Consider the following 15,882-nt stretch of genomic DNA (forward strand, 5'->3'; position numbering starts at 1 on the left):
GACTGACTTGGAAGATGAGGGAAGAACACTGGATATTGTCTACCTTAACTTTGGTCAGGTTTTGGACACTGTCTCCTGTTAGATCCTCACAGAGGAGCTGATGAAGTATGGGCTGGAGGAGCAGACAGAGAAATGGACTGAAAACTGGCTGAACGACCAGGCCCAGAGGGTGGTGATTGGTGGCACAAAGTGTAGCTGGAGGCCAGTAACTAGCTGTGTAGCCCAGGGCTCAACACTGGCTCCAGTTCTGTTCAGCATCTTCGTTAATGACCTGGATGATGGGGCAGAGTTTATCCTCAGCAAGTTTGCAGATGACACCAAGCTGGAGGAATGGCTGATACACCAGAGGGTTGTGCTGCCATCCAGAGGGACCTCAACAGGCTGAGGGAATGGTCTGACAGGAACCTCATGAAGTTCAACAAGGAGAAATGCAAAGTCCTGCCCCCTGGGAAGGAATAACCCTGGGCAGCAGGACATGCTGGGAGCCAACTGTCTGGAGAGCAGCTTTGCAGAAAGGGCCCTGGGGTTCATGGTGGCCCCCAAGCTGAACATGAACCAGCAATGTGCCCTTGCGGCAAAGAAGGCCAATGGTGTGCTGGGCTGCATTAGGAGGAGTGTTATCAGCAGGTCAATGGAGGCGATTCTTCCCCTCTGCTCAGCACTGGTTAGGCCACAGCTGGAGTACTGTGTCCACTTCTGGGCTCCCCAGTACAAGAGAGAGATGGAGCTACTGAATTGAGTCCAGCGAAGGGCCACAAGGATGATGAGGGGACCGGAGCATCTCAGCATATGAGGAGAAGCTGAGAGAGCTGGAACTGTTCAGCCTGGAAAAGAGAAGGCTTGGGGGTGGATCTCGTCAACATGTACAAATATCAGAAAGGAGGTGATAGAGAAGACCGAGTCAGGCTCTTTTCAGTGGTGTCCCATGAGAGAACAAGAGCCAGTGGACACAACTGGAAACGCATGAGCTTCCCTCTGAACAGAAGGAAAAACTTTTTCTGCTGTGAGGGTGACTGAGCACTGGCACGAGTTGCCCAGAGAGGTTGTGGAGTCTGCATCCTTGGAGATACTGAAAAGCTGTCTGGACATGGTCCTGGGCAGCTGGCTCTAGGTGGCCCTCTTGAGCTGAGGGGTTGGACCAGATGACCTCCAGAGGTCCCTTCCAACCTCAACCATTCTGAGAGTCACAGACTCTGGATATCCCTGGAAACTGGTCAGTCCTGGATTAACCTCAGTTTCTTAATGACATCTGTTTGCAACACTGTGCTTCCTAAAGTAGGTAGATAGGGGTATTGTTCCCCAGCCCATTAAGTGGATTGAAGCAAAGAGGCTTTGTCTCTTCCCTGTTCTTCTCTTTTGAGGCTAGGCTGCTGAGTCATGCATTACTTGGAGAGAACACTCTGAAGAAGACAAATAAAGTTAGGGTGCCAAACCAGACCTAAAACTGTGGACAATGACTGGGATCTGTGTCCTGAAAGACCACTTAGTGCCCTCTACTCCAGAAGTGAAGATTGCAACATTTAGGTTGGTAGTGTAATGTTCCCTGGCACTGTCTGTCTGAGGGTACCACTAGCTTCAGGCCCTGTCCTGACCTGGTCTGGGTGTGCTTGGAGAGGATGAGATACAGATTTTTTGGAATTCTCCTTACCCCTTCAGGTTTACTATGTAGTGACCAAAGAATGTGATTCATTCTGGTCATGTCCTTGGCACCGGTGGCTTTGATGTTCTTCGTCCATTTATGAATCTCATGCCTTGCTGACCTGTGGTTCCAAAGCCCTCCTCTCTGTAGAGCATTTACTCAAGGTAAAGATGAAGGGGAGAGCCATCTTGTGCTATTTCAGCAACCACTTCTCTGTACATCAAGGCCCTCATTATGAGTAAGAGGAGGCAGACACCTTTCCAGTCTGCTGATAAAAATTTCAGCCATCGTGCAGCAAGTGGCACTGATCTTATTTCATTTTCCTCATTACTCCCAGAAGCACTTTGCAACCAATTAGTTTGGTGGTTCTGTTATTCTTACTGAACTTAAATTCACATTCACAGCTTCTTCCTGCTACCAATAAAAGACTGAGCAGAAGCTCTGCAGTTCATACCAAAATAAAGGGAAGGGAGCCCTTCCTGTGGGGATTCATGTCTGACCTGCTTATTTTAACTGCAGAAAATTGAACAGCTCTGTTCTGACCTTCTGGGTAGATAGGCAAGATATTCAAAATGTTCTCCTGGGAGCAAGGGCTTTGTGGCCAGCAGGAGGGGTTTAATACATTCCTAGGTATGTTCATAGAACTGTATGCATTCTGCAGATCCTCTTAGAGTTCAGTGTGCCAGGCACCCTCAGGCAGGTGGTATCTGGGCGGGTCTGTGAGAAATCCTTGAGTCCTCTTTGCTCTGGCAGTTACCATTATATCACCATCTCTCTTGTCTGCTTTTGATCCTTGAGCATACTTATAGCATCATAGATCTGAGTCAAGATAGGTGGGCCAGGTAATTTACAGAAAAATAACATCTACTTAACACTCTAGGAAGTAAGGTTGTAAAGGTAGGCCGATGTGAATATAGCCATCAAGGATAATGGCTATGCGTTGTTGTATGGCCTCAATGTGAGTGCAGGAGAAAAAAGAGTATGGTGACCTAATCTGGCTTAATGGCTTCTGAATTGCTTCATCTGACTGTTCAAATTCAGGTTGTTAAACTTGTCTGCAAAGACCCAGAAGATGGCCAGCTGCAACTGGCTTCTGTGTCTCAACAGAATGGTTATTCTTCCACTTCAGGTAGAATACAGATGGCATTGACTGTTACTGCTGTCTGGTTCAGCTCTTCGCACTACTGATGTCCCCTTGAAACCCCACTGAAATTTAGCTGTGCTCCCAGTCTACTTAAATCATGGGTTAGTCACAGGAACATGGAGGGAACAAGTTTGCATGCCCTTCAGGTAGTCATGGATCCTTTGGTGAACCGACAGAGGTTGAACTTGATGTTGGTTCAGTTTTAAAGAGTTCAAAAAAGTGGTATTTGATGCAGGATCAATTAAAATCTTTCTTTGGATCAATTTATCACATGGAGATCCTCCTGGCTTTGCTGTAGGCTTGCTCTCTGGGCAGAGTGTGCTTGACTACACTAAAGCACAAAGCAGCCTACAGTTGTGTTGCACCTTAAGCTACTCTTTGTATGCAACCATTACAGCTGTAAGTCCACTTGGTTAATCTTCTGTAGTGCATTTGCTCAGTGGCAGGTTCAAGTCTGCCTTATGATGTTGGAAGAATTACCTGTATTTTTGTGGGTAAGTAATTTCACCTTCCTCTTCTATGTAAGTCATTAATGAAAAACATGTCCCTGTCCTTGTGAAATGCTTAATTGGGTAGAAGAGGGATCTTTGACAAAACTCCTTCTCCTTTGTCAAATGCCTTGGAGCATTGTCTGGCAAATCTAATGGACCCTTCTGGTTTAGAATGCTATTGACAGACAATTGACAACACTACCATGACTTTCTACATTAGTAAGAAACATTGAGTGACTTGTCTGATTGTGTGAGGGGAGAACAGTGTGTACCCATTTAGTGCCTTGAAGTGATTTGACTTGTAATTGATGGCTATTGCTATTTTAAATTATAGTAGTTAGGTGGCAAAACTAGCTGTGGGTTAAGCAGAAGTTGGGCAACTTAATGGATTAACTCTTAAAACTCTGATCAGCATTGGGCTTTCAGTAGCTGGGGCAGATTAGCTTCAATTTGACCAAATGATAAAAATTCCAGGTCTGAAGGTGTATTTTTAGCAGAAATTTGACTGTACGTTCCTTAAGTCAGAACACACATGATAGAGTTCTTTCTAGACAATAATCCGATGACTTTGTTCCCTGTGACTGTCTCTTAAAAGTAAATAAATACATTGTTAAAAGCTTCCAGAGTAGGAAGAAAGTAAAAAGGCCAGCAGTTTTTTATAGATGTGTGCCAAATGAAAAGAAATTAATGACTTAAGGAAATTAAAGACTTCTTTTCAAATGAGTCTGCATGTACATTCTAACGGTGGATATACTTGTGCCTTACCTTGTAAGATTTATGCTTTTTCCTATGTAGTGTTTATGGAGGATGTGCTCTGTCCATTCTCACTTGGTGTTCGGCATACAGGAGAGAACATACCACCATTTCCTTTCCTGTTAGTTGCCCTTTTGAATTACTCTGCTGATTGATGAGTCTTGCTCTTTATCTGGTTTTGGCTTTGTATATTTTCCCTTTCCTTAGATCGCTGTGCTTTCACCAAAGGCCTAATTTGAGTCAGATACCATCCCTGAAGGCTTTGTTCCATCTTCTGATCCCCAATGAATACATTTGAGGTCTTGGAATTGACTATGTGCCCTAGTCTTTCAAACATCTTATGACATAGGAATTCACATTCATGAATTTCATTTGGTCAAATGTGCTGTGACAGTAGTCTCCTAGCCAAGAACTAGTAGTCACGCTGAAGTTTGTTCAGTCAAGCCAAATGGTTTTGATCTCATTACCCTCGAAGATCCTTGGAATACTTTATTCAGGAACCAGCTGGTTAAAAGGTCATGGATAAAGTGTTCACTTTCACCCTCCTTTTCTTCAGATCTTGCTATTTGTTCTGAGACACCAAGCCCACCTGCTTAGGGCATCTTATTCAACAGACCCCTCAGCACCAGGATCATGTCTTATGTCACTGCTGTTTAACCCATAGGCCGCTCTTGATGCCATATTTTCCTCAGTTGCCTTGGCTGTTCACTTTAATTATCTGTCATGAATGCCAATCACAAGAGCCACCAGGGAGGCGCAAGCATCCACAAAGAAATCTTCCCATCGAAAATAGCATGGGAATTCTTGAGAGAACCCAGTATGCATTCCCCTGGAATCCTCTCTGTATCTCCTGGAGGGATGATGTTTTGCCTCACCTGTTGACCACCTTGAGCTATATTGCATGGGTTCTGTCTGGGACTGACATTGCTAAAAAGCAATATTTGGCTTATAAAAGTCTTCAGTTCATTTTTTCAAATTGGACTGGTAAAGATGGTAGGGAGAGTACCAAACCTCTCTTCTGCCTGTTTTGTGCCTCCAGCTTTCACATCAACTGGGATGTGATTGCTGCATCATCTGTCATCTTGGAAGCTTATTATACCTTATGCTTGGACCTGGATATGGATGCTTGGGGTATTAACTTAAGTTTGCCTCCCTGCTACTTCCCGACTAAATGTTTCTATTCTTTTACAGGGTTCGTTCTCAAATTCTTTCTTTGACAAGAGAGTAACCCTCTCTAATCCAGAAGATCTATATTCCTATAGCTCCTAATTATACAAAGCCTGGTTCATGGAAAGAGTGCTGTAGCAGCTACTTTCTTATACTCAGGCAGAAAACTTTGGGTTGGTGCTAGATCTTAGGCTTCTGCAAGATGAACTGATGCATATACAGTTTCAAGTTCTGGATTGTGACTGTACTCAGTACCTTTCCCAGAAGTTCAAGGAGAATGGTTCAGATTTCTCAAATGGCAGGATGCTTACTTTCTCTCCAGTCTATGGATGTCTTGGATGTTATTGTTTCCTCTGTCCATGTCTTAGCAAACATTTGCCCAGGTTCTAGTAGTTATCACAATGCATCTTCACTGCAGAGGCATCTGGTTCCTTTATCTCAGTGCCTGATTTGTGAAAGGAGTTGTTACAGAACAACTTTGTGAAGCTTTCAGTCTTTCTCCTTAGTTTGTGAATGTGAGACAGCAGTACCTCATTCCCACTCTGTCCTAAGAATTTATCGTAGTAATCAGTTCTGTGTGTTCCAGTTGACTTCAGTCTATCACAGGATGGCACAACAGCCTGCCACTGCAGAACTTCTTCTCTTGGAGATCTGTGTCAATGTGTACATCTTTGATGAGACATTTTCTTCCAATTTGAATGTTGTGCTTTGGATGCTTGTGTGACCACCTTTAGAGTCTAGTTTCTTGTTCATCCTTATCTAGGAAGTTGGCTTGCTTTGTGCCTATTGCCCTTCCCAGAAGAGCAGGGAAAGATTCAGGTCCTTGCATTGGACATCCCCATATGGTGTTTTCTTCAAAGACTAGGTTTCTCTGGAAACCCTGCAAATGCTTTCCACAATGGTGGTAGGCGCATGGTTTATCCTAGCCTTTTAGTATTTTTCCTAAGCCTTCATTCTTCTAGAACAGAAGTTATAACTAAAGACTGTAGTGCAAGGAGGGCCCTCTTGGTTTTATTCTCATGGACCCAGGCCTTTTAGGAAGACTTGCTTGCTACAAGAAGATCCTGGAGTTTCGCTATTGGCACACAGTAAGAATCAACTGGATATCAGTTGCATACAGATCCACTATGAAACAGTGACAGCGGAACAAGAGAGCACTTTCTAACATTCATCAGGCACCTTTGGTAGTAGCCTTCTGTGGTGCAGGCGTCTGACATTCTTCTCGCATTCATGCTGTGCTGGTCTTGAAACATCCAAAGCTGAATCCAGTCTTTGGTAGGGCATCAGTGCGGTCATTTGTTTGCACAGTAGGATTCTCATCCTCTGCCAGAAATCTCATGGCAGGGCTAACTGCCAAGAGTCACCATCTATAACAATGTACATGTGGACTCATTTGAAGAAAGAAAGCTTTCTTACCAGTAATCAGTATTCTTCGTGATGTGTAGTCCACATGTACATTCCCATCCCATCTGCTTTTCCCTTCTCTCTAATTCTTTTTCAGATGCAATGCTGTTGAGAAAGACTGAAATGGTGGTAGATGCACTCTCTTATATGTCACACATGAAGCAGGAAAAGAAGAAGCAAGAGTACAGGCTCTACAGATACTGCAAAAGGAAAACCTTGCAGTATCACATGGCAGGGCAGAATTATGCCTGCTGTTAGAATGTACGTGTAGACTACCTGTATCATACATTGGTTACTGGTAAGTATTTTTTCTTACTTGGATCAGGGTGATAGGACTGTCCTTGGGCTTCATGGATGGAGCATCATTTGAGAACTATAAGCTAATCTGTTGGTTCTTCCATGTTTGTGAATGCGTTGAGGACTGTAGTATTTGTGTATGCCTACAAATTGTTGCACTTTCTCCAGTTATTAACACTTCTCTCTGCATCATTGCTCAAGCGTTACATATGGAGTTCTGAGATTAACTCAAGTAATTTCCTGTGGTAATAAACTATTTCTATTCTGTTTCGATTTACAATTAAGTTTTAAATGGCCTTTTTTTTCCAGTTTCTCCTCCTAGATTGCAAAATGCATTTTTTGCATGACTAACTGATATTTCATACTGTATAATTTCATTCTAACCTTCTAGTTCCTATGTATAATTTTCAGCAACTGAAACTGTTGTTCTAATTTGGACTTGGACCTGTACCAGAATTTGAGTGGCATCTACTTATTTAGTCACCAAAGGTTATCGTTGCATAGTTCCAAACATTTTATTAATAAATGCTACTTGTTCTGATAGATAATTTTTATGAAACCAAGATAATTTAGAGGTTGATTTACTGGTAGGGTGAATTATTGTGTCTCCTGTTCAGAACTAAGTTGTTGAAAACTGAAGGCTTCTCTGAGATTTGAGAATGTGCCTATGAACCTGTTCTGCTGGCAGAATTCTTGGTCCATGCTTGCAGCAGAGCTGGCTTTATCATGTATTAGTGTTCAAGGAAATGTGCCACTTTGCATTCATGATTTCTCTTCATGCTAGCTGAACAGCGGTAAAAGTAAGGGCTATCTGTGTATCACTTAAGATTGGCTAAATTAGAAAAAAGTAATACAGTCCTTCATACTGGAGGACAAGACGACTGTTGTAAGCCTTATCTGGGCTTCCCATCTGACATTGCCAAAATATTTAAAAGATCCTGATAGAAATAAACCAGAAATAAACCAACTAAATAAATTTCTGATACCTCTGGGGTCTCATGGTTGTTTTCTTTTCTTTAATATAGTATGCATGACAACAAAGTACTCTGATAATCTGAGTCGGAAGCAGATGCAATGGGAAAGGGCAGTACATTAATTTATGGCATAGTCTGTGTTATTTTTCAATGGCTCTGTTTATTTTGTGTTTACCCAGGTAGCCATTTTGATTTCTTTATTAATCTTGAGTGCTAAGCTAAACTTCCTTGCTACATCGTGCCTTCTCCCTCCATATCCTTTTTCCTTTCCCTTTCAGACTAGGAAAGGACCAATCCAGACTGCTTAAGAAAGGGCTCCACTTAGCCAGAGAAACCTCTAAAAAACAGTGGCTTCAGGAGTAAAATATAACCAGTGGCCAGAGCAAAGCTCAGTGTAGTATTTGATTTGCAAGTATGTATATCCTTGATTAAAAATAAGGCAATTTCAGTGTAGGAAGACTTCTGAGATTTTAGAAGAAAATTGGTAAGCGTATAGCGGTAGGACCTTTGTGAAATACAATCCTTTTAATGAGTTGAAGAAGGTCATCATACTGAGGATAGGGAAGAGATAATATGTAGTCACAGGACTAAGTTCAGTAAGGGACAACTCTGTGAGATGAGTTGTGTGTGGTCTCTAAATAATAGTTGGCAGACTGGCCTGCTTTAAAAGAACATGAAGCATAGCGCAGTAAAATCATTGACCTGACGGTGAGAATAAAATAGGCTTGTTTTCTCTCCATTTCTAATGTGTTTCTCACATAACTTAAGGGATGATACTATGAATGTCGAAGTGTGCAATAAGTAAAAGGAATAATGGTATGTCTATAATTGGTATCTTCTTATTTTTCATCTTTATTCTCATATATGTTTGTACTTGATCAAACCATCTATCTTCATGTTGAAAAGCAATTGTCACAGTTTTGGGTTCAGTTGCAACTGATGCGTAGGCTGTGAAGCACTGTAAGAAAAAAAAATTGCATTTGCAAACTTGCATCTTTAATCTTGGAGAACACATTACACAGGCTGTCAAAAAGATAGAGCTCTCTTGCATGTTGTGGTTTTGCTGTAGCTGATAAATCTTTATCTGCCTGTCAGTGGCAAAGCAACTTCAGTGTCAGCTGCTGAAGCATACCAATGCTGTGATTCTGTGTTCTTCCTCTCCCTTTAGCAAATGTGTGTGTTGTGAAGGTGGATGGGACTCCTTATCTGTGTAAAGCTGATGAGGTTGGAGAAATATGTGTGAATTCAGGTGCAACTGGGATGGCATATTTTGGCCTCCTCGGAATCACCAAGAATGTGTTTGAGGTTTGTATTTCTCTTTGCAATATAAAGTTTCATCGTTACATTTCTAGTATTTCTTCTTGCAAATAAACTTACACATTTCTTAAACTTCCTTTTTTATTTTGTTATAAAAAGCCATGGCCAAATACACTTTGCTTCATTCTCTATCAGAACTCAAAATTCTGTCTCTTATAAGCAAAAATACAAAGTACCATCAGCAGTCAGTCAGCTGCGTCTATATTCTGCTGTCCAGTGTTGTGCCTATGTTAGCATTTAAATACATCTTAGTTCTGTATTAACACAGCAGTCTTCTGTAAAGTTACCTGAAGACATTTCAAGTTTATTGGTGCACAGCTTGGGACGTAGAGTTAGAATCTGGTCTGATATTTGCAAGCTTCTTCATATAATCAAAATGCATTGGTTAAGATATAATAAATTATTTAGAAAAGCTTCCTTTGTGTATTGCAAACAGTATGTGCTTTTCAAAATGAACTTTAGCATTGATTTACTGTAATGCTTAGAACACTAAACAGTTTGCTGTTGGATATATGAAATTATGTTCCTAAGTATATGGAAGAAGAGATAGTAAGGTTGATAGCATAACAGTCATAAGCCTTGTAGTTTGTCAAAGTAAAGCAAGAGCGATCTTTCTGCCCAGATTTTTCCTCACAATGGTGCCCCAATTTCATGTTTTCACTTTTCTGGCAAGAGAGTCCTTTGGGAGTCGCACACATAGTAGTGTTACGCTGGGCAGCAGTTTGAAGACTCGGCTGAAGTATGGAGTTCTACCAGAGAGATGAAAGAAATCCTGACCATAGTCTTCTCTTTCAGAAAAAGCTCTTTCTGTCAGCTTGCCAAGCCTCAACACTTGAAACAGCTTAGCTTTCAGCACTGTCCTTAGCTAGTGAGAGAGCCAGCAGGAAACCTAATGTAATGGAAGAGTTGGGGGGTGGGGGAAAGGCAAGGAAACTACCGGAGCAGATGAGAGGAACTTGCTGATGAGCTTAATGCTTTTGCTCTGGTTCTCCGTTCTAGGCAGTCCTGTAATTGCAGCAAACTTAACTTTCTCAAAGTTCTGATAGGGTAGCGTTTGTCGCAATTGAAGTGATGTGCCTGGGTACGTATCTCATCAGGGATGTTAATAGTAGCAACAGAAAGACTTTCTGATTAAGTGCCATATGAGTGCATACTATAAAACCTGTTTTAAAAAGCAGTGTGAACTCTTGTTATGAAGGCCAAGCAGCTGAGAAAAAGGTAAGAAAGAACGCTACCACAGAGTTAAGAATTGGTGTGTTCTTCATTATTCAAAAAACTGTTGTTCGTACTTGACATGATAGTAACTGTTGTCATTGGGTAGTTTTTCAACTGAGCGTAGAGCTACAATGAAACAGAGGCAGAAAGCATTTTAACTTCACTTTTCTTATCAGTACTCTGAGTGTCTGAATACTTACATGTTTTTTCAGGCCATTCCAGTGACGGCAGCCGGCGTGCCTGTTTCAGACCAACCCTTTACAAGAACAGGATTGCTTGGCTTTGTGGGTCCTGTAAGTGTGAATGAGCCATCTGGGGCCCTGCTTTGTCCTGACTCCCAACTCTTAAGTGATGCCCCCAAATTCAGCAGAATTCTGTGTCAGGGTAGTGAGCTCATACAGATCTTGAGAATATTGTTGGCTTTAGTGAGGCATGTATCGCCAGGACTCTGGAGGTTTTTCCCGTCTATTTCTATTCCTGTCTTCTTTTCAGGACTATTTGGTGTTTGTGGTAGGAAAATTGGATGGCCTAATGACAGTTAGTGGCCGCAGACACAATGCAGATGATGTGGTAGCCACCGCATTGGCAGTTGAACCCATGAAGTTTGTCTATCGGGGAAGGTGAGTATATTGAAAACTTCACCACTGCTGATTGGACCTTGTTGCTCCTTTTTCCAACTGCAAAAGATCAACAAGTAACAGAGGACCTCTGCATGTGAATTTTTACATGTGTATTTTGTAGGAAAAGTGGCAGTAGGTTGTGATATGCCAGGTAAAAACTTGGCTGTCCCTGCTAACTTGGAAGATGAATGTTGACACCCTGCTTCATGCATAATAGATTTAAAATTACTTTTACATAGATCTTTAAGCATCTGTTCAAAACTTCTTTCAAAGCTTCTCTTAAGACAGTCAAATGAAGCTTGTATGCCAAATGTAAAACACAACTCCCCTTTGTCCACCTGAGCCTTTCATGCAGAGTGGCCCAGGGAAGAACTTTGCAGCACATTCTAAAGAACAAACTAGGAGCGTTGAAAGACCTCAGATAGTACGTGTTGTATCACCAGCCTTATTGCTCTTCAGTGGTCAATGGCTCAATGTCCAGATGGAGAGCAGTGATGAGTGGCATCCCTCAAGGGTCCCTATTTGGGACCAGTACTGTTTAATATCGTCATCAATGACATAGTGGGATTGAGTGCACCCACAGCAAATTTGCAGATGACACCAAACTGGTGTGGTTGCCTGAGGTACAGGATGCCATTCAGAGGGACCTAGACAAGCTCTAGACATGGGCCCATGTGAACCTCACGAGGTTCAACAAGGCAAGTGCAAGGTCCTGCACCTGGGTCGGGGCAACCCCTGGTATTACTACAGGCTGGGGATGAAGGCATTGAGAGCAGCCCTGTGGAGAAGGACTTGGGGGTACTGGTGGATGAAAAGCTGGACATGAGCCAGCAATGTGCACTTGCAGCCTAGAAAGCCAACCATATCCCGGGCTGCATCTGAAGCAGCGTGGCCAGCAGGTTGAGGGAAGTAATTCTGCCCCTCTACTCTGCTCTGGTGAGACCCCCCCACCTGCAGTACTGCGTCCAGCTCCAAGGTCCTCAGCACAGGAAAGACATGGACCTGCTGAAGCAGGTCCAGAGGAGGGCCACAAAAACCATCAGAGGGATGGAACACCTCTCGTATGAAGAAAGGCTGAGAGAGTTGGGGTTGTTTAGCCTGGAGAAGAGAAGTCTCCAGGGAGACCTTGTGGCCTTTCACTAATCTAAAGGGGTGTATAAGAAAGATGGGGACAGAGTTTTTAATAGGGCCTGTAGCAATAGGACAAGGTGTAATGGTATTAAACTAAAAGAGGGTAGATTCAGACTATACATAAGAAATATTTTACAGTGAGGGTAGTGAAACATGGGAACAGGTTGCTGAGAGAGGTGGTAGATGCCTCATCCCGGGAAACATTCAAGGTCAGGTTGGACGGGGCTCTGAGCAACCTGATCTAGCTGAAGGTGTCCCTGCTTATTGTAGGGGGGGTTGTACTAGATGGCCTTTAAAGGTTCCTTCCAACCCAAACCATTCTATTATTCTATGAAAGTGGAGCTTTCCTCATTTTTACATCACTTGCGCAATTCACATATGATAAAAATAATGGCACATACCTGGCTGAGGCATTATTAATATTTTATCCTAGAAGATGCAAGCCTAAAACTAATTTAATTCACAAATAGGAGTAAGTATTTTTCAGTGCAAGCATTGATAGACATGCTGGTCTGCAATTTGGCATAGTTGTCTTTCAGAAGGGACATTGTATGTAGGTGCAACAAGTTTAACGTGCATGATGGAGTTATATAGGCAAGGTTTGCACAATCCCTGTACGTATGGAACCTGCCTGCGTCAAACACGTGCTACATTGGTGACTGCAAATTCACTTGACCCCCAACAGAAATAAATTATAATAATGAACCTACATTTCTTCTAAATTTGTCTGTGATTTTGTGATGATCTGGCATGAATAGTGTTTGTGTGTGTTGAAACAGTACCATTAAAGGTTGCAGTCATTTCCACATTATAATAAACCATGCTATGTTCATCATATGTTGCATCCTATCATTCTTCTGTCCTTTGCGTTTTAGGATAGCAGTGTTTTCTGTGACCGTTTTGCATGATGATCGAATAGTGCTTGTGGCAGAGCAGCGCCCTGATGCGTCAGAGGAGGATAGTTTTCAGTGGATGAGCAGGGTTCTACAGGTAGTCAGTCTGTCCTTTCTCTCTTTCCAGGTGAATAAGGCTGATGTATGAAATGACAATATTAGAGCATCTTTTTTCCATAAGAAAAACCCTATCAGTGTAACTACAGAGAGTTGTAATAAGCTGACTTTGGAATGCATTTCAGGGTTGATAGTTAACAGAATTTTGTAAAAAGTAAGACTTTCTTTCAGAATGTTTTTTAACTTCCTACTACTAGCATTCTTAAAGTCCTAAGGATGATAGTTTTTGTTTGTTTTAATTCAACATATCTCTGCTGATTTCGTACTGGCTAGGAGAGTTAAGTCTGAAAATGTTAAAGGGTCTACTTCGTGCCAAGTAGCAAAACAGACCCTGAAATCTTTTTATGTCACTTAACATCCTTATCCTAGATCTCCACCAGTAAGCATTAAAAACTTTTTCCCTTGATTACTTTATTGTGTTTCCCGGGGGGGGGCAGGAGGGAGGAAAATTCTGGTAGATTTGCATTTGAGGATTTTGGAATTAATCAATCGGTTCTAAGGAAGTAAAAAGTGAGAGAGCAATTATGGAAGAAGACTCTGGTGAAAGCACTACTGAAGGGAAGGCTAGAGAGAACGATTCATGGGAATATTCCTCTTAAGAGTAAGGCAGTTGTGTAATTATGGTTTCTGTCTAATTTCAGCTTTGTAATCTTTTTGGAGGGAATATCTGGTAATAGAAAGGCTGTTTTTCATGGGAGACAGTATTTTTCTTTCTCTTTTTAGAAGTGTCATAGCTAAAATAGACACTTAAGTTTTAGGCGGCAAGATGTTTTCCTCCCTATTTTTGTGGTTTTATGTTCTACTGCGCTTTTGTGATTGTGCCATACATGCTAAATTTGCTGTGGTATAATTTTGGCTTTTTAAAATCTCTGCACTTTTTGCCCACTTTTAAGAGACTTTCCTAATCCCTAATGTGCAGGTGGCATCCCCTTGATAGAGTGCACAACCAAAGTCCTGGGTCTGCTCCTGCTCCCATTGAAGTCATGGCACAACTTCTATGAGTTCAGTGAGTGCAGAATTGGACCCTTTATTTGCAAATTGTGGTGCAAGTAAAAATTTTAATGTTATTAACTGACTTGAATTCAAATTCTTGCTCTAGCTACATCCCAGGTGATAACATGGAATGTATTTTTTTTCTTTCTATCAAGGCAATTGATAGCATTCACCAAGTGGGCGTCTACTGTCTTGCCTTGGTGCCAGCCAACACTTTGCCAAAGGCTCCACTCGGAGGAATTCACATTTCCGAAACTAAGCAGCGCTTTTTAGAGGGTGCTCTGCACCCTTGTAATGTCTTGATGTGTCCACATACTTGTGTTACTAACCTGCCTAAGCCTCGACAGAAACAACCAGGTTAGTAAACCAGACATGTTCCTTAGTTCCATGTGTCTGTCGCTGAGGGTATGAATGGAGTATGATCCAGAAGCAATGTGACAGCTCAGTGCTGCGCATGTTGGATGGCTTTAAGCTGCGTAACTTGGCAGAGCTAGTGGTGTTGTCAGAGCAGCCCAGAGCTCAGTGAAGGCATTATGATCTGCCTCAAGTCCCAAGTAAATGCAAGGATGTACAGCACATACCAATTTCATGCTTCTGTAGCTACGTTATAAATTGTTCCTGTACTCGCCACCTTGCAAAGGCTCGTACTCAGACATGCTGTAACTCATGTAGTAAAACTGAAGTACAGACAGACCTCAATTTGCTGAATCAGTAATAAACTGATTTTGACTTTTAGTGTACCATACTATCATTTTGTCTCTTTTTCTGTGCAATACAATCCTTGGTTTTAGCTTTTCATCTTTTCAGATCTATGTTACGTATGGCATTTATAGTAATCTACAGGCTGAATTGTAGATTATTACATGTTCCTTACATTATTTTCCCTCATTTTGCACTGTTTTTCAAAACGCAGATGTTGGTCCTGCTTCAATGATAGTAGGAAACCTTGTTGCTGGAAAGAGAATTGCACAAGCCTCAGGGAGAGATGTTACCCAGTTGGAGGATAATGACCAGGCAAGAAAGGTAACACTGATGTCCTGATATTATTAAATATTTTAATTGGCTTATTCAAAATGAGGGAAGACCAGTTATGGTGTTCTGCTGAAGCTAAGCATGGTGCATTTCAAGTGAATCTGAGTATCTCCTTTTTTTCTGTTTCAGTTCCTGTATTTAGCAGATGTTCTTCAGTGGCGAGCTCAGACAACTCCAGATCATCCCCTCTTCCTTTTGTTGAATTCCAAGGTGAGATGCACTTTAGGTCATACTTGGAGCTTGCAATCAGTAAAAGATTGTTTGGATTCTAAGAAAATTCCAGCTAGAAGTCTTTTCCAAAAAAGCTTTGGGTTATTTTGATGAAGCAGGCAAAAATTGGTAGTTAGCAAGCAGCATATTTTTTCTACATCTGGAATTTTATTCCACATCTGTTATTCCATTCTGGAATTTCAGTATGCATTCTGCCTAGCTTAAAACATTGCAGTAATTGCATTTCCTGCTGGAACACAACTTTTGTCATATTAATGGGAGCCACAATTCTGTCTTTATCCCTGAGCACAAGAGTAAGTGGAAGTCAGAGCTGGAGGACTTTTTTTAATTAAAAGATCTAAAACCCAAGTAGAGAACCCTTGTAAGAGCTTGGAGTAATAAATTTTCCAGGAGCACTGCACACCCTTCAGGAGACACTGATGGCTTGTCCTTGCCTAGGCTCTGCCCCCAAAAAGGATAGCACT

General features: G+C 41.8%; 1 protein-coding gene across 5 annotated transcripts in view; it reads left to right on the top strand.

Annotated features, from left to right (window-relative positions):
* DIP2A (disco interacting protein 2 homolog A) overlaps window positions 1-15,882 on the top strand; it is a 130,409-nt gene that overhangs the window by 94,763 nt on the left and 19,764 nt on the right. For 2 of the 5 annotated variants that reach the window (XM_069782267.1, XM_069782268.1), the window contains exons 19-25: window positions 9,038-9,174; window positions 10,614-10,694; window positions 10,894-11,021; window positions 13,028-13,172; window positions 14,311-14,512; window positions 15,069-15,178; window positions 15,317-15,397. In XM_069782267.1, coding sequence (XP_069638368.1) covers window positions 9,038-9,174; window positions 10,614-10,694; window positions 10,894-11,021; window positions 13,028-13,172; window positions 14,311-14,512; window positions 15,069-15,178; window positions 15,317-15,397 — 884 coding nt within the window. Of the gene's footprint in view, window positions 1-9,037; window positions 9,175-10,613; window positions 10,695-10,893; window positions 11,022-13,027; window positions 13,173-14,081; window positions 14,169-14,310; window positions 14,513-15,068; window positions 15,179-15,316; window positions 15,398-15,882 lie in introns of those variants that run through there. The other 3 variants (XM_069782269.1, XM_069782270.1, XR_011324457.1) reach the window with 2 other exon arrangements.

Source organism: Haliaeetus albicilla, chromosome 4 (assembly GCF_947461875.1).
Source record: "Haliaeetus albicilla chromosome 4, bHalAlb1.1, whole genome shotgun sequence".
Classification (NCBI taxonomy): Eukaryota; Metazoa; Chordata; class Aves; order Accipitriformes; family Accipitridae; genus Haliaeetus; species Haliaeetus albicilla.